Below are 27,804 nucleotides of genomic sequence, written 5' to 3'. Positions count from 1 at the left end.
ATTGATGGACCCACTCTGACACATCATAATCATCACCCAAAGCCCATAGTTCACATTAGGGCTGCTGTGGTGTTGTGCACTCTCTAGAGTTGGACAAATGTGTAATGAGTCCATCATATAGTACCATTTGGAATAGTTTCACTGCCCTAAAAATCCTCTATGCTCTGCCTGCTCCCACCCCGCCTCCTGCCATGTTCTTTTGTTCTTTTCTCCTGCACCTTCCACAGTGGAATCAAGCAAGGGTTTAAGAGGTTATTTTTAGCCACTTTTATCAGGAGGGAAAAGAGGAAAGTAAAGGAGCCCTGATGTCAGTCACAGCTCCCTGTAAAGAATGGGCTTTAAAAAAAACATCATTGGTGAAGATTAATTCCTTTGTCAATAAATGTCGGTAGCTAATCTAGTGCCAATTGCATATGCCTGGGGAGTGAGCCCTGTGGTGACTGAGGAAACTAAATCATCATGGGGTGCTTGTTTTTTTCTGCCAAACACTGACCAGGACTCTGCCATTACTTTCCATTTTTTAAACTGAAAAGGAAAAAAAGAAATACCAAACAGTTTTTGCAGCTCCAAAGGGCAAACTGGATATGTTTTGACATATGTTGAAAATAAATTATTCTAAAATCTGTTCACATATAGAATTATCTTTCTGGGAGACACCAAACTAAAAGTCAATTTCACATGCTTAGTTCCTTTGTGTGCCAAGTGGTTGGGCAGCAACTTGCCTTTCATGGTTCCAGTAACTGACTTTGACTCACTAGTAATAGTCCAAACAGGGCAGTTGCAAGTCCTTAGTTCCCATCCCCCAAAACACGCACACCCCTATGTAGAAGAAGCCCTCTCCCTCTCTGGCCTTTGGGGCCTCTTCCATGAGCTTTCCTCTTTCTTGGTTTTAGAGGGGACAGATAAAGCCTAGGCTTTTGCCTGGTGGAGGTAGGATCGATTTATTTTAATTGGAAACCAAAAAGTCCTGGAAACCCAGAGGAAAGAATCCCTAACTGAGATGTTTCTGGCTCCTGAGGTTGGGAAAGGGCAGGCTGGCTCTGCTTGTCTTGTCCTCTTCCAGCCCCCAGAGTTTGTAGGAGGTTTCCTGTTGAAGCAGGGGTTTTCACACTTCTTAACGCTGGTCCTCAGGAATGTATTTCTCAAGGCAAGCCATCTCACACTTCCATAAAACTTACGCTTAAAACGTACAGTGGACTCTGGTGATTTTTATTCAATTTTATTTCATTTTTGAAGTGCTGCTCAAGACTTACTAAACTTAGATTTCAACACTAACTAATGGGTCCGCATCCAGAATGTGAGAAACTAACCTGGATCAGTAGACAAGCAGAGTTTTAAGGCAGCAGACAAGTCCCCACCCCTGCAGAACATGTGCTTCTGCTTCCTGGTTAGTGCTCTGTGCTCGGATGCCTCCGGGACAACTGAGGAGCCAGGCATGTGAGGAGATCTTTACCTCCACCTTCACAACCACCCCAGGAGGTGTGAGTGCTACAATTACCCCCACTTTATAGGGAGGCTTAGCTGTCATCTGAGGCAAGAGGCTCCCCTGAGGTCACCCAGATGAAGAGCCAGAATTCAAATGCCATCTCTCTGACTCTGAACCCCACACTTAACCTGCCTGCTCAAAGCCCATTGGTAGCCACCCACTGTCCTCAGGGTCAAATTGCACCTCTTACCTCTTGGACCTCATTCTTCTCCCCTCCCTTCTACTGTGCACCACAGCAATAAGAAATTGCCTGCTGTTTCTCTAACACTGTGGATCTCTGCACCTATGGTTACCTCTACCTGGAACTCTCTTCTCCCTCCTCTTTACCTGCCTGACTCCTTTCATCATTAACATCTCAGCTTAAGATTCATTTCTTCCAGGACACTTCTGAATGCCACTGCCCACATGCCATAACTATGGTAAGTGATCTCTCATGCTTCCAGGCCACTATGGACTATCTCCTTCTTAACATTTGTGATACTTTACTATTTTACTTCTAAATCCAAGAGGTGTGCTGGTAAATGTTTAATAACCAGTTCTCTGGATGGAAGAGAAGGGAAGTAGTTTATAACATTTTCTGATTCCATAACATAAATACTCTCACTATTGCCAATTCTAAGCCATCAATATGGCTTCACTGAATGCAGAGTCGGGAAGAGAAGGATGAGACAGTACCAGCTGACTCCTGCACCATTGTATGTCTTGTCATCTCTGTTGGGGGTACAGTGAAAAGGAGGGATCATCTTGCTTTGCTGAACATTGTATATCTCCTTAGTGAATAAAAAGAAAGGAGGAATGGGAAAAGAAGCATCAGGCAACAGAAAGGTGTGTAAGATGTAAAGTCAAATGTATTGCTTTTTCATAAAAAGTGTGGACAGAATGGAAGAGGCAAGGAAAATACCATGTAATAAAAATAATGATCAACAATTACTCATTCCTTATAAATAATGATACTTCTACATACATTGTGTTATTTGGTCATATCCGTAAGGAGGTCAGTGTTGTTTTGCAGATGAAGAAACTGGGTCTCCCAGAGGTCAAGTGATCTATCCAGAGCCACACAGCTCACCCCTGATCTAAGACCTAGGACTCCTAAGTTCCAGCCCCACCTTCCTTTACTAGTCAGGACAGCTCCCCATAACCACATACCTACTCAGAGTATAAAAGCAGATAGTTGGACACATGAAAAAACTGAAAGATGGAGGGGAAAGATGCAGGGAAGGCTGAATACTTTATGGATATAATGCATGTTGGGTGGTAAAGATCAGAGATGTGAATTCATTGCTTAGGTTTAAATTCTGATATATGACCATGGGTAAGAAACAACCCCTTTGTGCTGTAATTTCCTACTTATACAGAAATAACAATGAAAAAATAGTCTCTGTCTCAAGGAATCATTGTAAGAATTAAATGAGATGGTACAGGCTAAATGCTATGATCATAGCTTGTCATATAGCAAACACTCAATATTGTCTTTATGTTCTTTAATAACTTTCTGTTTTTTTCTCAATAAGACACTAAGGCGGCTGGGGATATAGCTCAGTTGGTAGAGTTCTTGCCTAGCATTCACAAGCTCCTGGATTCGATTGCCAGCACCACTAAAAAAAAAGAAAAGAAAAGAAAAAGACACTAAGGCATTTTAACATCCTTGTTTGATGTAAACCCTAGGAAAGGAAAACCTAGCCAACAGTGCTGTTAATACAGTAGGGGATACGATGCTATCTAGCATTTGAGTTTGGGAATGTTTTAGTAAGCGGTGTTTCTGAAGAAATTTCCAAACAGTTGTCAGAAAACTGCCCCAAGATAGTACAGAGTTAATAATGAGAGATGACAAGAACTCTGATGATTTTTCTTCTTTATGTAAATTCACCAGTGACTTTAAATGGCCTAAGACATCCCTTGCAAAATACAGTCATCAGTAAAAACTTATAAGGATATTAAAAATCTAGCATCAGAGGTTTACCTTAACCCATCATCTTACAGAGTCAGGTGTAGTTATTTCTCCAGATTGTGTTTGCATGTTTGCATCAATGTTCATTGCTTTAAATGGTAAATTCCCATAGGGCAGGCACTATATCTGCAGTTTCAGACCAAGATAATTACTTTTACATTCCTAAATTTTTTTAAACAAAACTAAAAGGAAGACTAGTATTTTATGACACATGAAAATTACATAAAATTTGAATTTCAGTGTCCAAAATTAAAAGTTTATTGAAATACAGTTGTGCTCATTTGTTTAATGCCTGGAGCTGTTTCCATGCTACAATAGCAGAGTTGAGTGGTTGTGACAGAGACCATATAGTCACAAGACCTAAAATATTTACTATCTGTCCCATTACAGAAAAGATTTGCTGGCTTCTGCCTAGAATAACTAATAGATAGATCCCCTAAAGAGTTAATATTTAATCAGTAAATGCTACAGTGGCTATGTGAAGGCTTTCGAGGTTTTTATTGCTTCTTAAACCATGTGGGGAATGCTGGAAATTGTTGCAATACCATTTTTTAAAGCCACAATATGATTAGCTAGAATGCTCAAGAGTGCTTCTTTTCAGTCTCCAAGATAGCTGTGGTGGGGTTATGAGTTAATTTTAGGTAGGAAGCACTAAGCGGGAAGATGGCACCTTGATTCTAGACAGCACCACCATTGTATAAACCAGGAATAATAATATACTGCACAGAGCTGCTTCAAGTAACTGAGATGAACTGTTTGGTATCACTGGATATGAGATACCTACACTGTGTGCATATACCTCACAGGATCAGCTCTCATCTCCCTCCAACACCTCTTCCACAGGCTGAATGCTGGAATGTCTGACTTAGATGGAAGCAATGGTAGCAATGGGATCAAGGTACATGATAGCAGTTCTAACAGCAGAAGGGCCCCAGGCACACACTTGCATGATGGGCTTGTTTACAAACTGACAAATAAATGAGTGAGTGAATGAATGAATGAATGAGTATGCTTTCCAGGGGTCAGGTCCAAACATGAATAGTCATCCTGCCAGAATCTTATTTTAATGTTGTCCTAGACTTAAGTACAAATCTGTCCTGCCTCATTCAGATTCTACTCCTTGGGGCACTATTAGCATATATAACATACTTTGGCTTAAGTTTTGAAAACCCAAGCACAATTCTGAAAACTGTTTCTAACAAGTGTGAATCTTCCCACCTAGTTTGGTTTTTTTCTATTTATTACACCTCCTTGTTGGGTAAATGGTGTCAAGATTTTCCACCACAGTTTAGAGAAGTCAACAACTTTTAAAAACCTGATTTGAACTTCTGATCTTACCTGCAGTGTTGGAAAGCTCCTGAAATGCAATTCAGCACAAAAGCATTTAAAAGGACAGGGGCATATGTTTTGCATATATTCCATTTAGCACCTTTCCTTTTCTAGAGTTCTTAGTAATTGTTCATCATTGTATTAAATTCTGAATAGACCCTTTTCTGAAGCTGAGTAAGTTATAATGCATTTAATGGTAGTTTTACCTGGATTATAAAAGTAACTTTTGAATTTTTTTAGTGCTAACTCAGACTCAAAACTTTTCCCATTTTTTAAGACAGGAAAATGGAGGAAATTTTGTGAACTCATGGTTATGTATTTCTATACCCATATTCCATTAATTAATTTTTGAAAAATCAAAGCTTCTAACTTCTGTTTACTTTAAAAAATAATATGCAGTTGCACTGTAATTATGATAACTATGTAGCATAAAAATATTTCTCAGTGCTCATCATAGAAGATTAATTGAGACCATTAAGAGAAAAGGAGAATAGGAGAGAATTTAGGACAAAGGGGGATAAACAAAGCATGATGTGCTATTGGATAAAGGTAGAATCCTCATTATTCATGGATTCCATATTTGCAAATTCCCTTACTTGCTGAAATGTATTTGTAACCCCCAAATCAATACTTAAAACAGTTTCACAGTCATTCGTGGACATCCACAAAGTTGCAAAAAATTGGAGTCATCCCACATGGACATTCTAGCAACACTCTGCCTTCTGGTTTTATCTTTGTTAGGTTAAAAAAACTTTTTGTAGTCCATTCACTGCCACAGGTTTCACGTTTTTGTGCTTTGGTGGGTGATTTCCGAGGGCAGTGTTAAAGCACTGTCTAGTGTTCATGAGTTCAAGAAGGCTGTGTAAAGTGCCTTACAGAGAGAATACATGTGTTAGATAAACTTTGTCCAGCCACAAGTTACAGTGCTGTTGGCTGTGAGTACAATGATAATGAATCAACATGAGTTAAATAAAGTGTGTTCAAGCAGGGACCCACATAAAACAAGGTTATGTGTTGATCATTGGATTGCTGTCCAGTGGCTCACAGGAACCTAACCCTGTATTTCTTCTAGGAGCAATGCTTAGTTTTCACTGATCCAATGTTTGTAGCAATTTATTGAACGCTATCATGAATAACAAAATCTACAGTATTTGGATATCCTTTCTACTGAAGTCTTAAGAGTTAGGACGTATTTTTAATCCTGAAGAATCTCTGGTGTTAAAATTATAACAAATTATTTCCCAGAATCGCTAACAGTAATTTTTCAGTTCTTCCAAGATACTGTATTTCTCAGTTTTATTTGTTAATACCCTACCATGTAGCAAAAGGAATCAAAGTGAAAGTTGATCACCCAGCACAGATGATAGGAAGGGTAGGGGTGAGAAATAAATGAAGAATGAGTAGTAGCCAGGGGTGTAGTATGTGTTCTCCCATCCCATCCACTCCTAGACCTTTTGACAGCCCTGGCCAAAGTTTATGCCACCTAGGGAATCCTTTCTTTCAAATGAAAGGGCACGAAGAAAAGTATTATGGGAGTGAGATGCTGATGGTAACCTTTTCACATAGGGAAGATATACCCAAGGGGAGGAAGCTGTCAATGAATAAATAATAATACCAGTGTTTAACTGGTGGGTCACCTGTTTAAACCAACCCTAACACAAGGTTATACTTATTGTAGAATCAATGCTAACAGGAATTTGTACACATGCTATTATTACATAGTATCGAAGAAAGGAGAAACTTCTGGCAACCTTTGTAAAGTTTCCTAAGAAAAATAGTCTTTTGCAACCTTAGAGGTTCATATATCCACAGGATTCATTTTCATTAAATGAGAGGATAATCTTAGACTCCCCTTTTTACTCCAAAATACCTTATTTTAATAGCTGAAGGAAATGATATAGATTTTCTTGTTATGTGTAAGAGGTAAGGAAAATTATTTATTTTGTCTTCTGCAAAACTGAGGAAATATCACATTTTCTTCATTGTAATGCGCATATGAAGTTATTTCCCTTGAATCAGATTCTAATTTTCTGTAATTCAGTAGGACAGCTCGCAGAACTTTCTTGCCTACAGTTCTAAAGTGCTGGCAGTGTGTGTGTGTGTGGGGGGGGGGTGATTAAATCATTGCAGAAGATGGGAAATGAGTGAGTTGTGCTGCCTAGAAAAATGTGTGATGACTCAAAGATATGAAGTTGCACACACAGCATGGGACTTTGAGAATGTGAAGGAGAGTGAGTCAGCTTTAAGGGATTTCTTAATATGATTTTCTACTTCTTTGCCCTACCTGTTAACTCTCAGCTTTAAAAACACAAAAATGAAATTATATAGAATCAGCCCAGCAGAGCTGAGAGTTACATTCTCCTCTAAGTTAGCAAAATGTGGATTGAAAAAAGCTGAGGTGCTCATCAATGTCAATGGTACCTGCTACAATGATATATTATAAAATTTAATCATGAAATCCTGCAACCTTTACACACTGTCTTGCCCAAGCGTTAAATACCAAGATTCTTCCTATTTCAAAATCTGAGTCTTATCAAGAGACCTTGTCTCAAAATAAAATTAAAAAGGACCAGAGATGTAGCTCAGAATTAGAACACTCCTGGGTTCAACCTCCAGTACTGCCAAAAGGAGAAAAGGAAAAAAAAGCCTGTATTTTCCCTTAAGGCTACAGTCCTACTCAGTGTGATTAGGAAACTCGGGAAGCTTTTTTGTGGTATATGTTTGTCATTGCTGGATAAATAACCAACTTTATTAACTCTAACCTGTTGGGGGAAGGTTTTTATTTCTTTGTTCCTCTTGCCCTACTCTTCCTTCTCACACTACCCCAAAAAGAATGACTAAGAGCCCCCTGGTATTTAATCAGTAGTAAATAATAATAATAGTAGCAAGTCACAGAAATTGGGGTTAGAAGTAGAGTTCATCCTGTTTCTTCCAGTAATTTAGGGTGCTAAGAAAATCATCAGATTCCTTTGCTTTGGTTTCCTCACTATGAAACAAGCGAGGTGACACTACACACCAATTTTCATAAGGCCACATGTTTAGATATACAATTGCTGGCCAGGCAATTTGGATGTATAAATTCTAAACACAGATGATAAATGGTGCTTTATAAAAGCTTGGCAGATTATTGTAGCTAGGTCCTGTGTATAGATTTGTCTTCTCCAGCAAGAATATGACTCCTGTTAAGTATATGGATTTTTAATTTAAGTTGGCATATTTCTGGTTAAGAAGGAAAAAAACAACCACCACCACCAAATGTTAATTTAGGCATATTGAACTGTATAGGGAAGAAAAGAGGGAGTATCCTGGCTGGGTCATTTTGTCTTTCTACTGTTGACATCTGTGGCAGCCACCAAGGAAGGAAGAAGAGTCACTGGAGGATTCAGCCATGACCTTGTGGTGACCACTGGTGACCAGTTGTTAAATTGCCATAGTGCTCTGCTCTTGGAAGTACTTGTGAATTTGCTGCTTCATTTTATTCTGACAACACCCACTGTAGCTCAGAGACTGATTCTCATGTGTTCTTGATGAAAGACCTGAAGCAGAAGGAGATTAAATGACACATGGGTGATCCCATGGCCAGTCAGCATCCAAGAACCTTGGGGCCTCTGGGGCCTGACCCACGCATCTCCCTACTCACCCAGTTATTTCCTAAAGCAGGCTGCTGTGAGGAGAGGTTGTTGAATTTCCTTCCCTGGAGATCTGTAATGTCCTTTCTGCACCTACAGAATAAAGGAAATCCTCTGATTGCCTTTTGTATTATTTATGATGAGGGTATGTGCTTTTTGTGGTTGGGTTGGGCTTGTTTGGGTTCGATTTCTGTATTTATTGTTTGTTTTCTCTGGAGGTGGTTTAATATGCTTCCCTTCTTAAGGGTTATAAAATGTTATTTGTTCAACCTTTTTTTCTAAATGTAGTAAAAAATATATTTTATTTCAGAAAATTTTAAAAATGCAAAAAGCATAAACAATAAAAGTAAAATAATTCTCATGTATTATCTAGGGAGAGCCACTGCTCATATACCAGTATACCACCTTTCTCTCTTTGGTAAATTACAGTTGAAATTATAAGGATTAGTACTTGTATGTCTCCCCCCCCCCTTTTTTTTTTTTTTTGGTATGTCCTTTTTTTCACATGGCCTTATATGGTATTTTCCAGAAACATTAAACATTTATTACAAAAGCAATATTATTAGCCTACTAATAATCCATGATATGGATATACTTTTTTATTTAACCTTTCTCCAACTGTTGGGTAATGTTGTGCTACGAGAGAGAAACACTGCAGAGTATAAAAAAGCACTGCCAATTGCACATAAGTTCTGTATGCATTTCTGATCATGTTCCTAAAATAGATTCCTTCAAAAAAAAACTCAAATGTTATGTCCTAAAAATAGATTGTTAATGTTAGACAAGGTGGCATGCCTGTTATCCCAGTGACTCAGGAGGCTGAGGCAAGAGGATCACAGGTTCAAGACCAGCCTGAGCAACATGGAAAGATCCTGTCTCAAAATTAAAAAGGCTGGGGATATAGCTCAGTGGTGGACCACCCCTGAGTTCAATCCCAGTAGTGCAGAAGGAAGGAAGGAAGGAAGGGAGGGAGGGAGGAAAGTAAGTTAGTTCCTGAAATGAAATGAATGTCCATGTTGAGGTTTTTGATATCACCAGACATATGTGTAAGAGTTCATCACTCATGCTCAGAAGAGGTTGTGTCACCTCTGCTCAGCATACCCCAGTCATCTACTCTTCTTAGTGTATAAAAAGATTACTTTTAACATAACCTGAGCATCACCAAGAAGATAATTAGGAATTTGCTTACATTTATGAATCTTAAAGCTATATATGCATGTACAGTTTTGTTTAGCTTACCAATATTTTGGTCAACAATGAACCATATATGCAACAGTGGTTCCATATGATTATATCCCCGGTAAATATACTCTATGATGTTCACACATTGACAAAACTGCATAACAACACATTTCTCACAACGTGCCCCCATTGTTAAGTAACACATGACTATGTATGTGTATATATGTATTTTATATATATATATATATATATATATATATACACACACACACACACACATACCCACATATGCCATATGTACATATGTACTTTTTAGATTATTAGCTCTTTGTTATTCCTCCAGAGAAACAGAACCAATAAGAATATGCACATGCTTGTGCACGCGCACACATACACACATACATATATTTAATATAAATATACATGTATATATGGATATAAAATAAAGAATTGGCTCATGTGATTGAGATGGATATATCCCAAGCTCTGTTGCCAGCAAGCGTGGATCCTAAGAAGTCATTGACGTGATTCTAGTCTGAAAGCCAGCTGGTTTAGGGCTCAAGACGGGCCCATACTTCTGTTTGAGCTCAAAGGAAGGTAACAGCTGATGTCCCAGGTATAAGGCAGGCAGGCAGTCAGGAGGAGTTCCCTCTTCAGGGAAGGCTTAGCCTTTTTGTTCTGCTCAGGCCTTCAATTGGTTGGATGAGGACTCCCCACATTAGGAATAGCAATCTGCTTTACTCAGTCTATCGATTTAAGGGTTAGACTTTGAACTCATCCAAAAATACCCTCATACAACTACCCAGAATAATATTTGACCAAATATCTAGGGACCTTGTGGTCTAGTCAAGATGACACATTAAATTGTTCATCATACCCGCACCATTGTGCCACCTTTGCTTGGCCTGTCTATCCCAACCAGCATCTACAAATAACCATTTGAAATGACAACAACAAAAATATTTTCCTTCAAATAGTAGCCATTTCTGATAATTTTGCCACCACTGCACATCATTCAGAAACAAAAAGTAGTTCTTACATAAATAGAAACTGGGTTATGTGGTGTTTAGATTCTAAAACCAGTTCATAAAAGCCCAGTCACTCATAGTTTTTCTGAATATGGAAGTAATGGTACCATTCCAACTCTAACCAGCCATTTTACCCACAGTGGGAAAATATAGCAGTGAGTTTTGAATCAGGGCACCAAAGGTTTAAGGGGATAAAAAATAGGCAGCCATCAAACAGCAGAGGGGATGCTAAACTGCTTAAAATTTAAGTCAGATAGAAGAATATCTATAAGTAGAGAATCTGTATTAGCCCTATTTGTGACTGAATCTAGATCCAAAATTTGACATCAAGTTGGTGAATTCATTTATTCATTCAGTGAGTCAGCAAAAATTTTAAAGTGTCCATTATATGCCATGAAAAAAAGGCACTCATGAAAAAAACTAGGTCCTCATATCATAGGAAAAGAAGGTAGAGAGGGGCTGTCAGGTGGAGGGAAGTTCTAGGAAATGTGCCTTTTAGTGCAGTCTCTCGATGACTGCATTGCCATTAGAGATGATTGCTCATGTAAAGAAACCACGTATGTTTCTGCAGTTTAAAAAATAATGCAGTTTACTGAAGCAGATTGGAGCTTTATTCCTTGCAACTAATAAAAGAGGCTTATGGGAGTTAGAAAGAAATAAAGAGAATGACTTTACAATCATTTGTAGATAACACAAGTATCTTTAGATGGCCTCTTTACTCTTTTTAATGAAAATATCCAAAAACCTCCCCAGTAATGGGTAATTCACCTAGGAACTCGTCTTCATTATTTGTGTAATTTTTAATTCTCCCAGCTTTTAGTTTCATGTACATCAAAACCACTTAAGGACTCTAAAAAGGTACTGTAGAGAATACCATGTTTACAGCAGAAAATTCTGTTATCGAATTTACCATAGTGATCATCATTTGTAAATCTAAGAAATGAGTCCAATTTGTGAATAGACCAAGCTGGAGAAATCAGCAAGCCTCGTTTGCATGCATCTGCACTGTCACCATGGATTAAGCTTTGGTTGCATTCTCTCCCCTAGCAGACAGGATGTATATTTCATGTCACCTTGAAAGTAGAACTTAATAAAAATCAGGATGTAGTGTATTCTAGCCTCTTTCAAGCATCCAGGTACTTATGACCCAGATATCCAGCAGTTGTAAATTGAGCAAATCCTTGTTTTGTTTTTAAAAGCCACCCGTTTCTCTGTCACTGTGTAAACAAGGTGAAGGGAGTACTTGGTTTCTAGAAATGTTGATATCAAGGGATGAAAGCAGAGTTTGATTCTCCCCTTTGTTGTTAGAAAAGTGCAAAGACACCTCCTTCCCTGAAAAGAACAGGGTCATTTATTCCTCTGTATCTGTACTAAATGCTTCAGAGTAACTGGGGCCAGAATGGTAACTGGCTTTGGTCAAACTCAGGATAAAAAGAAAGCTCTAGGAGCTACAGTGGTGCATCTGGGCTCCCCCAAGCTTTATGTATACCCTCAAAGGCAAAAGCAAAAGGAGACCATTTTCTGCGTTGTACAGATGCTGTGTTTCAAGATAATGTTCTCTACATTTTTCACCTTTCAGTAACACCTAATTTTTTTAGGCTCCCAGTGTGCTTGGGTATGTGTACTCAGGCTCACCCCAGTGTTCTCCAGCCCAGGATCACACCATCTAGTAGCAGGATTCGTCAGGCCCACCTCTGTCCTTCTCCTGATCCTTATATAATATTCTAATAATGAGAGTTACCACTCACCCAGCACCAAGACACTTTAAATACACTGTGGGATAATTGCACAAGGACTGTAAAGATGACACTTTCTTCTTATTCACAGATAGGCAAATTGATATGCAGAGAAGTAACTTATCCAAGATTGAGGTGGCAGAAGCTTAGTGTGCCTAATCCTAAACATGTTTCTTTCTGTTCCTTCACTCTGCCTCTCAAAGTACTGTGTTGCCTCCCATATAGATGTCAGTGTTGTGATAAATGTTTGTTGGCTTACACAGAAATACTGAAAGCAACAGGGTACCCTGGAGACGTTGGAGGTTGCTATAGCCCTAGCACAGTAATTGCAGTCAGCAGTGTTTGCTGTGTGCCAACCTCTATGCAAGGAACTTCATATGCATTATTTCACCTGGTCGTCAAATCTCAGATGGGCATCATTTTATCCCCAGCTAGAGGAAAATGATAGATGGAAAATCAAAAGGATTCAAACCCAAGATGTCTGACTCCAGGGCTTACATGCCCAATCGGTGTACCAAATAGCTTTCTCCCACTTTGTTTTTAAAAGGGAAAATGTATCACTTCTTGCTGCTGAAGCTAGTGATTTGTGGCTTCTACCCCAGTCAAGTGGATGATTCCCACCTAATACGGTGGCACCTATTTTCCTCCATTGTGTTCATAGTGCAGTTAGGATAATACTTCAGTTAGTCCCTAGGTTCAGTGGTTAGTTCTAGTATGGTATGATTTTGTAGTAAATTATTAGCATAAAGATGGCTTTACCTAGAGACTATGATGGGGTGGGATTGAGGGTGCTTTTTTTTTTTCCTTTCATTAGTCAAGAAGTCAGGACATGACCTGAAAATGAGACTAAGATCCAAATATCTAAGAGACAGTATTACTTTTCAATACAGAACCATTCACAAGAAAGATTATCAGTAAAAACCAAGTTGCTTTTGGCAGTTTATTTAAAGTTTGCACTTCTCTTTAGCCTCTGTTTCAAAGGAAAGTATTTGTGCTTTTCATAACACATGCAAGTCCTCCACTTCCAGAGCCTTGGTGTTTAAGCAGCTCTCAGTGAGTGCTAGTGAAGACAGGAAAAAGGACTTCCCTCTTTCCCAACTTCGCTGGCACGTGTTGCCCTTAGATCAGGGACCCCACAGGTGATGGACCTGTAGACATCTCCTCTTCCATCCCTCTGCTCTTCCTTTTTTCACTGCTTTTCTATTTTTCACTCAGTTTCAAGTTCAGTAAAAATGCAGATGGGCATGAGCATCTCAGTTTCCCAAAATACACATTTTCACAAGTGCTTCCCTCTTGAAATGTGTGGACAGAACCAGCACATTATCTTCCCATTATCATTCTGTTTTAATGTCTAACTGACAGATGCCTGTCTGTAAAACAAGGTGATAATGCACCCCCAAGAAAAAATTCTCTGCTCTTAGAAAACAGAAAAGAAAGACCCTGGATTTCTGTCAGTCTCAAACATGCTTGTCAGCCATCCTTAGGGACAGCTTATGAATGCTTCTGTGGGTAACACCTTTGAACAGCCTAAATGTTTGTACCCTTATTAATAGGAAGAAGAAAAGTGAGACGTTTCTCATATATGTACAGATTCTTACCCAGGTAGAAGCTTGCCTAGCATGTTAATGTGTCACCATCATGGTGCTGGCACGGGGTGTGGCCCTGCCAGATGGCACCTGTAGGCTTCATTGTGCAGGACTGGCTTCCTGATAAATCACAGACAAAGCCTAAGCAATCCAGGCAGGGTGGCCTTGCCTATGAGTCTACAGAGGCATTAGTGCTGCTGACCCCCTTCCATGAGCTTAGGCCAGGCCTCCAAGTGTATCTAGTAAATAATATGAAAACAGAGATCTATGGAGGCAAGGGACACCAAAGTTCTGTGCAAGAAGCAAAAGAAGGGATGTTTTAGAATTGTTCTTATTATTCCTAAGGAATCCCTAAATACAGAAGTCTCTAAGAGAAGACTGTGTCAACCAGGGAGACAAGAGTCTTAGATACCAAAGCAGCTACAGAAATGGCACCAACTGCCAACCAAGCCTTCTGTGAGATGGCAGGGACCATGCCCTCACCTCATTTTGCACTTTTTAAAATCACAAATCAGTTATCTATACTCAACAAGAGGGCTTCATTATAAAAGTAGTAGTTTAATTTTTTTCAATAAAGCAGGTAGACAATAATAATAAAAACAATTCAATTAACATTGGATGTAAATAAGACACCGATTTCTCGCTCTGAAAACTGGCAATCATAGGAAAGAATTAAGCAGTGATTATGCCTTTTTCGCACAATTTGCGATTCAGGATAACCACATTGCACAGGTTGATGAAGGAAAATTCTTCTTTACAAAAGAATTCCAGCTACTAAGTGTGGAAGGGAAGTTAGAATTGGAAAAGCATATTTGTATAGCCCACAAGTGAAATTATTGATTCAGACAGCTGTCATCAATGGATGCAGATCTTTAGAAATGTCAAAATGGAAACTTCCCTGAGCCTACTAAAAGTGAGATGACCATACTTTACTTGCCTCCTGATGTCCACCACCTATGAAACATTATAGGTTGAACCTGACATCAATCAATATGATCCACACAGTTTCAGAACATTCAGGAAATGGAGGAACTAGTTAAACGGTACCACAAGTAAGTGGACAAATCAAGAATGGATATTGGGACAGAGTTCTGGAGGAGCCATGTATGAATTTCTTCAACATGAAATGGCAGGGGAAAAAAGTGAGAGTCTTGGAATATATAAATCCAAATGTGATGCATATACAACTTGTTTGAGTCATTTAAACAAACCACCAATACAAAATTTTTCAAGACAGTCAAGGAAATTTGAATATAGTCTGGGTATTAAGTAATAGTTAGATAATAGTTATTTTAAGTTAGGCATAATAATATAATGACATATATAGGAAACGCCCATATTTTTAGAAATTCATATTGAAGTGTGTAGAGGTGAAATGACATTGTTTCTGAGATTTACTTAAAAATCTTTTTAGAAGGAAAGAAAGATAAAACGAGTGGCAGCTAAGTGCAATGGTGTATACCTGTAATCCCAGCAACTCGGGGAGCTGACACAGGAGGTATCACAGGTTCAAGTCCAGCCTTAGCAACTTAGCACCCCGTCTCAAAAAAAAAAAAAAAAAATCAGCTAGGGATGTAGCTTAGTGGAAAAGTATCCCTGAGTTCAATCCCCAGTACCCCCCCGAAAATAAAAGAATTTAGGGAGGGATAATGGGCATATGTAGGTTTTCTATAGTATTCTGTTTGACATTTTGCATGACAAAAATATTAAGGAGAGAAACAGCAAATCTTTCTTGGGGATTGTAGCGGGAGCCCAATTGCCTTTAGACAACATAGGAGCTGTGATCAAAAAAAGGTCACTTTCTGTGATTCAATTTTTTTTCTTAAGGTTTTGAAGATCCCTGTGTTTAAAAAAAAAAGGACAAAACTAGCTCTGTTGACTTTATTTATTTATTTTGGGGGCGGGGTAGTCACTATAAATGAATTCATTGCCTGATATCAGGCACTTGAAAGAGAACCTGGGAAACAAATTGTCTCTAGTGTTAAAGTTAGTGCTGATCTTAGCTGGAATAACTTGCTTTCTTCAGCATCTGCAGTGGCTGGTCCCTAGGGACTACATGTGTTTTTCACATTTATTAGTGAAATTGGAGATTCAAGAATAAAACACAGTCCTCAGGAACATTGTGTTAATTTGTGACACGCCAGAGATTTTTTAGCTCATAAAGCAAATGAATGACTTCCATGGGGGTAGAACTGTTATTTTCACCCTAGAAGGCAGTAAAAACCCACTGTATTTATTAAGTGCTTAGAAAATGGAAAATGAATAGTGCCATGAAAATAGTAAAATACACTCACACTATTGCCATTAATAGTGTAATTTTTTTTTCTGTTCTGAAGGAAACTACCATTAGTGAAAATTTAAAAGTGTAGACCTCTGTGTATTATTTAGTTGTTTTGTCTTGGATAATTACGTAGTTCAGTGTCAATATCAAGTTATTTTGTTTCTGTCAAACAGGCTGAATTGAGTTTTAAGAAGCCCACCTATTATTTTTGGCAGGATTGGATATATAGGGAAAGGAATAGACCAGATATTTGATTATCTTTCTCTGCAAGGCCAAGAGGTTTTAGGGGACCTTCTGATGTGAATACAGCCCACTATGTAAGCTGACACACTGGAGCATTTGGATTCCCTGGAGGATGGGGAGAGAGCTGGCCAATCCTCATGTTAAGGAAGTCCAGATGGAGCCCACCCTCCACAAGTCCACAGGTGGGTCTGTGTAAGAGAGGCCACTCTACCATGGTGCAGGGGGATAATGCAGATAGAGGCAGACAGGTCCAGTCTTAGAATGCCTGGAGGCTCCTTTGAAGAGATTAGTAAGTGCTTTGCATTGAGATGAGTAGGAAATAAGTATCATAATCCAGAAAGAGACCCTATTTGCCAATTTCATGGTCCATAAGAATCCAAGTTACAAATTGTGAAGAGATCAAGTGATGAAGTGACCTCAGGTAACTGGGTTATTGACTAGGTGTTATTGTATTCTTGTACTTGCTGGTATCTTGATTATTTAAAAAGATTGGACCCAGGGCTGGGGTTGTGGCTCAGGGGTAGAGCGCTCACCTAGCACATGCAAGGCACTGGGTTCGATCCTCAGCCCCACATAAAAATAAACAAATAAAATAAGAGTATTGTGCCCAACTATAACTAAAAAAAAAAAAAGACTGTACCCATTTTAGAAATCCCAGAAAAAAGAAAATCGGGTTTTTTTGTGTGTATGTGGAGAGGAGCCCAGTTTCTAAGACCAAGAAATGTCCCAGAGGACATTTCTGTGATTTTATTTTTTAATCTATATTGTACAAGACTGTCCAAGCAGATGTTAATGGTTCTGGACCTCCCTCCCCCAGATGTTTTCTTGGGACTGTAACAGTGAGTGAGGAGGATGGCAGAGACATGTGAGTTAGGTGAGGCAACCTAGAGGTGGAATCTGGAGGCTCCTGCCCTGGCCCCCACTATTGTGAGACAACCCTGTTGCACTGTAGTCATAAGCGCTGCCCATTACAGAGAGCCTCCTGTATGCCAGGCAAATACCTCCCTCAGGTCCTCAGTGTCAGGGGAAATAGTCGGAGCATCAAATAACTGCCTCTTGTTGATAAGCAGCTGGGTGGCAGTTCAAAGCCAGGACCCTTTGATTCATAACTGGAGCTCTGTGCTGTCTCCTCCCAAGATTCCCAGAAAGCTTCTGAGTCAAAACAGAGAAATATATAAAAAGGCAAGGGAGGAACACCCAGAGACTCAGACAGGTCTATCTTCAGAGCACACATGAGAGAACAACTGATGATTTGAGAGCTTGTGGTAATATGAAGCATATGATAGGGAGTCCATCTATAATCTGTTATGCCGAGGACAGGGTAAAAAGCAAAATCAAGAGAACTCTTCACTCTGCCCTTGCTGTAATGCTCCTTGGCAAGCTGCGTAGCCATGGTCACCTCCTGCATGAGTGCAGAAGATTGCAGCCAAATGTCTCATGGATCCTGGAGACTCTGAGATCACTCCAGGGAACACACAGAGAGGCCTGGCCATCCAACCCTAGTGGAGTAGACACTGATCTGTGAAAGTCTGGGATTGCAACCTCCCCATGGTCTCGGTGAAACAAGGACGAGAAAAGCTCCCAGGAACCCTGGCTAAAAATCAGCCGGCAACCGTTTCTGTCCTGGAGTGTGGAGTTAGCACGTCTGTGCAGCTAATACTGGGTTGCTTATGCAGAGGAAGCTGAGGTACAACTTGACAACGAGTCCCAGATCAACTTCCTTAGCAGTAGGCATTCATCTGCATGCTGATAGATCATATGCATGAGCCTAACAACAAATTAGGAACTCCCAGTTCTTAGAGTGTGTTTCGCCTCATTGTCGCTGAGATGTCTTTCTCTTGCATGATCAGGTATCCTGTTGAGCGTCCTGTACCTTGCCTACCTTTCCTTGCACACACTGGACAAGGAACTGTTAATTGGCACTGGGTTCTCAGAGTATCGTTTAAAGAGTGTACTTTTATTTATCTCCTGAGTGATGTCCCATGAATATCTCATTGTTTTTCCTGCTTGCCTTGATATTTTTTAACTGGATATTTAAACCTTCTAATGTGCCCCCAGCACTCTTGCATGTGGTCCCACTTCATCCCCTCCCCTGGCTCAGTGGGGCTCTATGTGTAGGAGCCAGTTGTTATTTACAAGTGTAATTCAGCTGTCACTATATCTTTGAACACACAGAGTTGTTGTGGGATTTTTTAATTGCCATTTTCATCTATCTAATTAAAATTAAATGGAAAAAAATGGATAGCCTCCAAAATCTGAATTAATTTCATGAGTACTTCTTCAGGGGAAAAAATGTGTATAAATATGATAATTGGTACTTGATTTGCTTTCAGCAGAACTAGAGGATTTTACCTGGATGAAGAGAAAATATAGTAATTTTAAATGGGGGAAAAAAAGAGTTGTCTGATGTTTCTGAAAGTTCTTATGGCTAAGAATCAAAATTAATTATATGGATGGGAAATGATAATAAACCGAATATAACTTTAAAATAGTACACTGGATATATGTTTTGGGAATTTCCTCTGTATCCAAGTTGCCTTATGCTAGTCTGGTTTTTGGTTTTATTTTTTGTTTTTTTCCCCCTTTCTGTGGCTCATCTTTGGTATTTGCATATTCCTCAAGAAAATGCCATTACCCCCACTCAAAACTTCTTTCATGCTCAAAGGGGGCATTTCACCTGCTCACTATGTACTATAAATGTGGCAACAAGCACATAGCAGAAAATAATGAGACAACCAAAAGAGAAATTTTTTTTTTTTTAATTCATTGGCCCAGCCAGTGTTTCCCTCCTCAGACTCATCAAGCGCCTGATGGACATGTTTATAAAGACTTGGATGGTCATTTTATTTGGAATGACAAACTCTGTGCTCTACATAATGAGGTCAGTGAAGCATCCAGGAAAGAAACGTATAATTTGGAAGCGTGGGTCTATAAGCACAGCCCTGCCATGGCTATTTAAGTTTAATGAAGCAGCTACTTTGCCGCTACACACTCTCAGTGAATAGCCTCCTTGGTGTGTTTTTGAAAACTTCAATGTTGCTGATAATCATGTCCCAGCAATCTCCTTGGAGAGCCTTTGTGTCCTGTTCTCAAAAGAAATATGCCACTTTTACATGTTAATGGTTTTGAAATTAGTCATTTGTTCTATTTTCACTGGAAAGGAAGGTCACTGGGTATTTCCTGCCTCTCCTCATTTGCTCTGAACAGTCAGGACACTTAGTTCATCAGCCATGCAGTGCACTGTCTGGTTTTAACATTGCCTGAGAATCAAGGAAATGTTCTATCAAAGAGCCTTCCTAGTCTCGGAGATTGTTCTTAAAATTCAAAGTCTGCAAATCTTAACTTGCCTGAGAAAATTCCTGGGCAGGCCATTATCACATTTTTCCCCATTTCCGTCTCTGACTGCATTGTGTTACCTACTCTTTGGTCTCATTGGAGGAAGCTGTGCTTCTTGTGTTGCTGTCTCTCCCAGAAAGCAAGGGAACATTGCACAGCTCCTTTCTGAAGCAGATCCACTCATGTGAAGCTAAGGCCAAGCTTCTGAATCCTGGACCAGTGTTACTGACCCAGAACTCTGTGGGAGCACAAAGATACCCAGCCATTCCACAGCTCTGCACTCTCATTCCTCCCAAACTTGGAGCATCCCATGGTTTTCCTTGAGTTATCAAGATCTCATCTGGAGAGGTATCAGGTCCACATGGCTCTGTACCCCCAGAAGAGGTCTGGGGGAACACAAGATTGGTAACCTGCACTTTTCCCTTTAAAATATAAAGTAGGGGGCTGGGGATGTGGCTCAAGCGGTAGCGCGCTCGCCTGGCATGCGTGCGGCCCGGGTTCGATCCTCAGCACCACATACCAACAAAGATGTTGTGTCCGCCGAGAACTAAAAAATAAATATTAAAAATTCTCTCTCTCTCTCTCTCTCTCTCTCTCTCTCCTCTCTCACTCTCTCTTTTAAAAAAATAAAATAAAATAAAATAAATAAAATATAAAGTAGGATTTGAGATGGCTAGACCCTGTACCACTAGAAATAGTAGTAAGTTCCCAAAAGCATTTTTTGAAGATGTATTTAGTTGGAAGAGTGAATAAATGAATTTGCCTCTTTGCTTTATTGACCAACCCTGGTTGTAGAGACAACAGAGGACGCTTCCAAAACATATTTGGACCTGGGGAGTGTTCATCTTTTTTCTTAAATTGCATTTTATTATGTAAGAATACTTAACATGAGATCTACTCTCCTAACAGAGTTTTTTTTCCTCTCCTAACAGATTTTTAAATGTATAATAATTATTATTAACTATGGTTACGGTGATCTCTAGGCCTTATTTATCTTGTTAAACTGAAATTCTATGCCTCTTGATTAGTAATTCCTTATTACTTTAGGGGCCATTTCTATAGTTCATTAACACTTCTTAAAACCTCTGGAATTGGATAGTAAAGTTGAACTTAGAGGGCCCGTCTTGCTCTATACTGCCACTACAAGCATGGGCCTTTTCAGACCACCACCCAGGTGTCTCCTGTGACCAGATTAGTGCCAGCCATCACTCACACATGCTTGTGCTGCCACCTTTAAACCTTTTGGGTAAATTTATACCCAAACAGAGGTACCAGAATAACAGACATCCCCTTTGTAACTGCAACAAAGAGAATAAAGTTCATTTGGCACTAAAAATGCTGTTCTAATACAAGTAGACCTGAAAAAGAAATTGAGAGTGGCTTACACTTTATTTTCTAGTGTATTCATCACATGAAAGATTAGTAAGCTAATGGTGGTATCCTATGCAAGGTTAGTAAAGATGAAGGTAGCTGCTATAAGTATCTCCAACATCATAGAAGTTTTTTTATCATATGTCTTTATTAAGCTTTTTTAATCTTTATTAATTTCTGGATGCATGAAACCTGTGTTTCAGATCTAAAGGAAATGGGGCTGGAGAGAATGAGAACTGAGTAAACAAGGATGAGAGGATGAGGCTCCCTAGCTAAGAGATGAAGTGGTACAATGTTGGAGTTCAAGTGTGGCACAAAAGGTGCAGTGTGGGATAGGTTGACCACCATGCAGGAAGATGGTTTTAAAAGACAGAAATGAGGGCTGGAGATGCAGCTCAGTTGTAGAGTGTTTGCCCAGCAAGCATGAGGCTTTGGGTTCAATCCCCAGCACCCCAGCCCCTCTCCCCCCCAAAAAAAAGACAGAAATGAGATGGCAGCTAGAAAAAGAGCAGGAATCTCAATTAATGTAGTATAAAATACAAACTTATGCATGCATAGCACATTCCAAGTTACAAAGCATGTTCACACATATTATCTTATGCTGTGGTTTGGATGTGTTTGTTCCCCAAGGAATCATGTGTTGGAAACTTGGTCCTCAGGATGGCAATGATGTTGAGGTAGTAGAGCCTACAGAAATCTAAGGCAGAAGGATCAAAAGTTCAAGGCCATTCTGGGTGTTATGGTTTGGATATGAGGTATCCCTCAAAAGCTCATGTGTGAGACAATACAAGAAGGCATAGAGGAGAGATGATTGAGTTATGAGAGCCTTAACCCAATCAGTGAATTAATCCCCTGATTCTAACTGAATGGTAACTGAAGATGGGTAGGGTGTGGCTGGAGAAGGTAGGCATTGTGGGCATACCTTTGGGTGAGTGAAGTCTCTTTCTGCTATCTGATCATCATGTGAGCTGCTTCCCTCCACCACACTCTTCCACCATGATGTTCAGCCTTACCTTAAGCCCTGAGGAATGAAGTCAGCTGACTATGGACAGAGACCTCTGAAACCATGAGCCACCAAATAAACTTTTCCTCCTTTAAATTGTTGTTGTCAGGTCTTTTGGTCGCAGCAACAAAAAAGCTACTAAAAATACATGGCATCTTAGCAAGAACCTATCTCAAATTTTAAAAAGGGCTGGGAATATATCTCAGTGGTAGAGCACTTGCCTAGCATATGCAAGATTCTGGGTTCAATCCTAGTACTGCAAAAAAAAAAAAAGAAGAAGAAGAGGAGCCTCATGGGAGGTAATTAGGTCATTGGAGGTCCTGCCTTCAGAAGGAATCAGACAAGTTCTCATAGGATTTCAGTTCCTACACGAGTAAGTTATCATAAAAGAGTGAGCCTGACTGACCCCCAAAAGTTCTCTGGCTTCCTTTCTTACCATGTGATCATTCTCTTTTGCACCTTGATGTCATCTACCATGATGTAATGCAGCTATGGAGGACCTTGTGAGAGCTGGTACCATGCTGTTGGGATTTTCAGCCTCCAAAACTGAGCCAGATACTTTTCTTTATAAGTTACCTCTTTATAAGTTATTTTGACATAGCAATGGAAAACTGACTAATACATATTGTTTTAGGCTTTACAAGCAACCAGGTGGGATGGCTCAGAAAAGTCTGAGAAGCAGAGTGACTTACCCTGGTGAGTAGTGAACCAGGGTAAAGGTTTGGGGGTTATGCCTCTAAAAGCAGAGCTTTTCCCTTAACTTCATGATCATCATGGAAGTTCAAGGTTGCTGAGGCCCAGGGTCTGCAGAGGTTAGCAGGGCATGCTTTCTCAAGTGCTTTCTTTCCCTTGCCTCCATGTCCTGAGAACATGTCCTCATGATGCCAGCCACATTCCCATGGAAATCACCAGTGGCAGCCTGTTCCAGAAACTAGGCAATTATTAGCTGCAGCCTAGTTAGTCTCTTCCTTTTGTGAAGCCTGTACTCAGTTTTTTGAGGGGTCACAGTTTAACAGACAAGTCTTTAACAATCCTCTGTTCAGGCTTTCATTTGTTTAGCCACTCCCTCTGTTTTCACTGTCTCCCTCTCATCCACCTACTCCCACATTTCCCACTGTTGAGCAGTTGAGTTTGGCCAATGCCAAATCATGTTTTATTCTCAGTCTGAGAAAGAAATTGTACAAGGTGTCAACTTGGCCAACAAAGGACCTGTCCTGCCAGTGTGGTTTGAGGTTTTAAGTTTATACATATACTACTTTCTCCCAGCACTATTTTTTTATCCTGAGGAATCCCAGAGAGAAGTATTCTTGAGTGAACTAGGAGGCTGCTTTCCCACAAGAGCAGTAGTACACTAGTATTGATAAGAAAGCAATCGAAAGGTGCTTGAAATTTTGCAGAAAACTCAATGAAGACCAGTGCTAGACTGCAAACTGACAGCTCAGCTCTTTTTAGCATCCAAGGCAACAGCCTGCTGTTTTCCCAGGTGGCTCTGAATGAGACAGGAATATGTAGTGGCCCATTTGTCACTGCCCCAGGTGCAACATATGCATGCCAATTGGTGCATGCAGCCTGCAGGCCCACTCCTGCCTGCCCCTTGCCTGCATCTCAGTCTCTGGGCTTCCCTTTCACTGAGATCACAGCACAAAGTGTTCCCTTCCCTCTCACTCCACCTGAGTAGATGACTAAATCTGTTCTCCTGGCATTAGAATCAGCTCGTCCATTCTCACTGTGACCAAGTATGTCAAGTTCTATGTGATCCCTCCCATGTGTTTTAAATTCAAAGCATGGGGGCTGGGGATGTGGCTTAAGCAGTAGCGCGCTCACCTGGCATGTGTGCGGCCCGGGTTTGATCCTCAGCACCACATACAAACAAAGATGTTGTGTCTGCCGAAAACTAAAAAATAAATATTAAAATTCTCTCTAAAACAAAAAATTAAAAAAAAAATAAATTCAAAGCATGGTCTTTTAGGACTGTTGGGACTCATTGCTGGCATGCCAGCCTTTGTATCTCAAGGTTACTCTGGTGTGTGGTATACAGCAGACATGCTGGCAAGTTCTTCAGGGAGTGCTGAACTGGAATATCACTTCGGTTAGACCCTAAGTTGAGTGAAGACTTAGAGGATCTTGGGTGCAGAATTGCAGACACAGCACAGAAGAGGTGGGGTTTTCTTGGAAGAGAAGGCAAGATAGTGATGTCCTATGTCCCTTTATGCTGAACTCAGTGCCTGGTACCCACCACAAATGGAATAAACTGATCAGTAGCTAATAATATCCCTTTTGCCTCTCTGAGAAGTGAAATGAAATATAGCATACATAAGTGACATTACAGATATAAAATTAGCTTAAGAGAAACTCTGCCTCTGGAATATTTAAAGGGCATTTTATTGTGAATTTTGGCCACACATTTAAAACTACTTTCTTTGATGAGGACTTAATCTAAGTTACAGGTGAATGAATGTATATAATTAGGGTAGCCTGACTGCTGACAGCCCTGGGTCCCACTGACACACTGGGCACCCCCTCTACCCACTTCCAGTTCCACTGGGAATAGGGAGGGACCACTTGGCCCTCTGAGCCGGAGATATGCAAAACCTGAATATAGACTCTCAGAATGCGCCCAGACACAGTGATTGCATTCGGCAAGAAGGTCACTGTGTCTGCTTTTCCTGCCAACACTCTCTGGCTCTTAATCTATGGCTGCCTTGTGCAGCAAGAGAGCTGTGCCAGGAAGCTACACTTTGTGACTGTGAGGCATTTTGAGAATTTAAAATCATGTCAATGGGGTTTTGTCAGGGTAGGCTGGAGGAGGAGAATTATACACGGGTTTAGAAGAGTGCCATCTTTTAACATCCTTTTGTTTGTTGGCCTGAGAGCTACCATAGTTCATTGAAAAAAAAAAAAAAAAGACTCTCTGACCCCAACTACAAATAAAGTTCACCCTTCCGATTCTGCCCAAAATATAAAAAGACATCCACCCAAAAAAGGTACTGTTTATCCAAATGATGGGATTATGGGTGAATTTTATTGTTTTCTTTGTGCTTTTCTGTATTTTCTATATTGCATACTTCTTGAATTTGCAATGTAATATAAAGCAACAAATCTTATTTAAAAAGCAAAACCCTACTCTATCCCAGCTAACTGATTGTATTTCTCTGGGTGTTTGGTATTGGGTTTGTAAAAATGTCATGGGCAGGGTGACCCTTGCCTGTGCCCCTGCAACAGACCTCAACCAAGACCAGTAGCTACAGTTCTCTCCCCACTTATTTTTTTTTTAAAGAGAGAGTGATAGAAGGAGAGAGAGAGAGAGAATTTTTTAATATTTATTTTTTAGTTATCGGCGGACACAACATCATTGTTTGTATGTGGTGCTGAGGATCGAACCCGGGCCGCACGCATGCCAGGCGAGCACGCTACCGCTGAGCCACATCCCCAGCCCTCTCTCCCCACTTTTTTGCCAGTTCCAAAGGCTGCTGGGCTGGGGCAAACACCCACCCTGAAAGGACTCTGGCAGCAGGGAGGACCAGAAAAGGAAGCTGCTAGAGCGATGCTGGCCAGATATCTCAGCAGCAGCAGGAGGTTTATGTTCATATCCAGTCATCTCCAGAAGTCCAGCCTGCCTGACATGTGCTTGTTGGGAGGGAAACTGTCCACTCAAGTTCATCGCCCTGAGAACATCTAGTTGATGCACATTGTTCTGGAAGTTGGAGAGATCCTGTTTTCTGGACCTGTAGGAATTAAATAAAATGTAATAAGTAGAGACAGATATCTGGGAGGAAACTACCCATGGAGGAATTCCAGATATCCCCTTGGGGCTAGGGAGTGGTGGAAGACAAGATTTTTAGTTAGTTAGATTCAGGGCTTTGACCACATAGGCTAGTTATTGACTCAGTCCATCAACCAATCCTGCCACTGTTACTGAGCCCAGGCCATGTGAAACATGAGGTGAGCAGGCTGGCAGAAAGGGCATGCATAGCCCTGACATTGTGTCATCTCACCTTTGGACACAATTCCTCCAGCAAGCTTCTTCAGAAGCCCCCATTTCTTATACATCACATGCTGACCTATTATTGAACGCAGGGGAATTCCTCACCCCGGGGGTCTTAACACTTTGAACTTGAGGTCATGACCCATGCCCTGCACCACACAGTTCAGGAACAGAATTCCTAATAGTTTATATGAGAGAGTCTACTGGGGAGGTAAAGCCCTTATTAAAAATAGATTATTTATAATTGGTGATAAGAGCTCATTCATCACCTTCTTATGTTCTTCCATGTACTTTCTTATGATGATGCATGTACCCCTCAATTTTAGGAAGTACACAAACAGAAAAATCAATGCTAATGCATTTATTTTAACATCCATTTGAAAAAATATAAAATAAGCAAATCATATCATGAATAACTTTAAGAGATTAAATTTTTAAATGAAGTTAATTTTCAAGTTTTAATTTTAAGTAGATATTGAATTATGGGACATGGATTTGACAAAAGTCAGAAAGGTGATACAATAATTGAATGATTTATGTTTGACAAGCAGTGTTCTAGATGTGCTACTTAGCCAAATTTGCTTTTTCCTTTTTTTCTTTCTCTATTTTTAACCCTAGTATCTTAGAATGAAGCTGCCTGGAGATAAATTGCTTACAAGAAAAAATAGTTGCACACAGTTTTAATAATGATTCTAGCAACTTTTAGAGAGTGTCAACAAAGACTTTATTGCTTCTCTGGTAGAGCAAGAGATTGCTATCTTCTCTTCAAATCTGGGCTTCAGAGCCATCATCTGTCACTTCATGGAAAACAGGGTTGCTGAATGTTTGTATACACCACCTTGCTTTTTGTCTTGTTTATAACCATATCCACTTGTGGGCTGTGTGTGTGTACATGTATGCACATGCACGCACACTTGTATTAAAGGGTAATAAGATAAGTGCCACATCTGGGATGCCCTGTTATTTATATTAAATAATGACATGATGATGTTGGTGACCCATAATTCTCCATTTTCTATTAACCACCCTGCCCAAGTAAACTGTTTTCTGATCTCTCTTAGATGGAAATCCTCTATGAATGTGGAAGCCATTAGCAGAGTAATTGCTGTCTGTTGCCATGACAACCAGCCGCTGCAGTCACCTGCCTGAAGTCCTGCCAGACTGCACCAGCTCCGCTGCACCCGTGGTGAAGACTGTGGAGGATTGTGGCAGCCTAGTGAATGGGCAGCCACAGTATGTCATGCAAGTTTCAGCCAAGGACGGGCAGCTGCTGTCAACAGTAGTGCGGACTCTTGCCACCCAGAGGTAGTACCACAATTAAAATAAATGAATCTGTAATTGATCTGGAGAACTGTTTATCAGATGGAAAATGCTAAAGGGAATGTAAATAGTGCTCAGGTCTTTGTGTCAGGTGAGAGGAGGTACTAGTTAAAAAAAAACAAAAAGACTACACAAGTTCTGTCATCGCTGTTTCTATAGCAATCAGATATAAAGCAGAGATTCACGTTGTCTAGTGTTTTGCTTAAAGTCACACTTTCAGAGAGCCAGGCAGGAAAGGATCCCACAAGATGCAGGGTTGCTTGTTTACATTTATTATTTTGACATTGCTGTCGTAATTATGCTCTTACTGTCTTCAGAAGCCCTTTGTTAGAATAGAA

General features: G+C 40.1%; 1 protein-coding gene across 3 annotated transcripts in view; it reads left to right on the top strand.

Moving 5' to 3' along the window:
• Window positions 1-27,804, top strand: part of MARCHF3 (membrane associated ring-CH-type finger 3) — a 175,123-nt gene that overhangs the window by 108,770 nt on the left and 38,549 nt on the right. For all 3 annotated transcript variants that reach the window (XM_081298412.1, XM_081298413.1, XM_081298411.1), the window contains one exon: window positions 27,208-27,451. In XM_081298412.1, coding sequence (XP_081154538.1) covers window positions 27,264-27,451 — 188 coding nt within the window. In that variant the 5' untranslated portion in view covers window positions 27,208-27,263. The remainder of the gene's footprint in view (window positions 1-27,207; window positions 27,452-27,804) is intronic.

The sequence above is a fragment of the Spermophilus citellus genome (assembly GCF_964194105.1).
Source record: "Spermophilus citellus genome assembly, chromosome: 1".
NCBI lineage: Eukaryota > Metazoa > Chordata > Mammalia > Rodentia > Sciuridae > Spermophilus > Spermophilus citellus.
The sequence above is the reverse complement of the archived record's forward strand: the minus strand, read 5'-3'. Positions and strand labels throughout refer to the sequence as shown.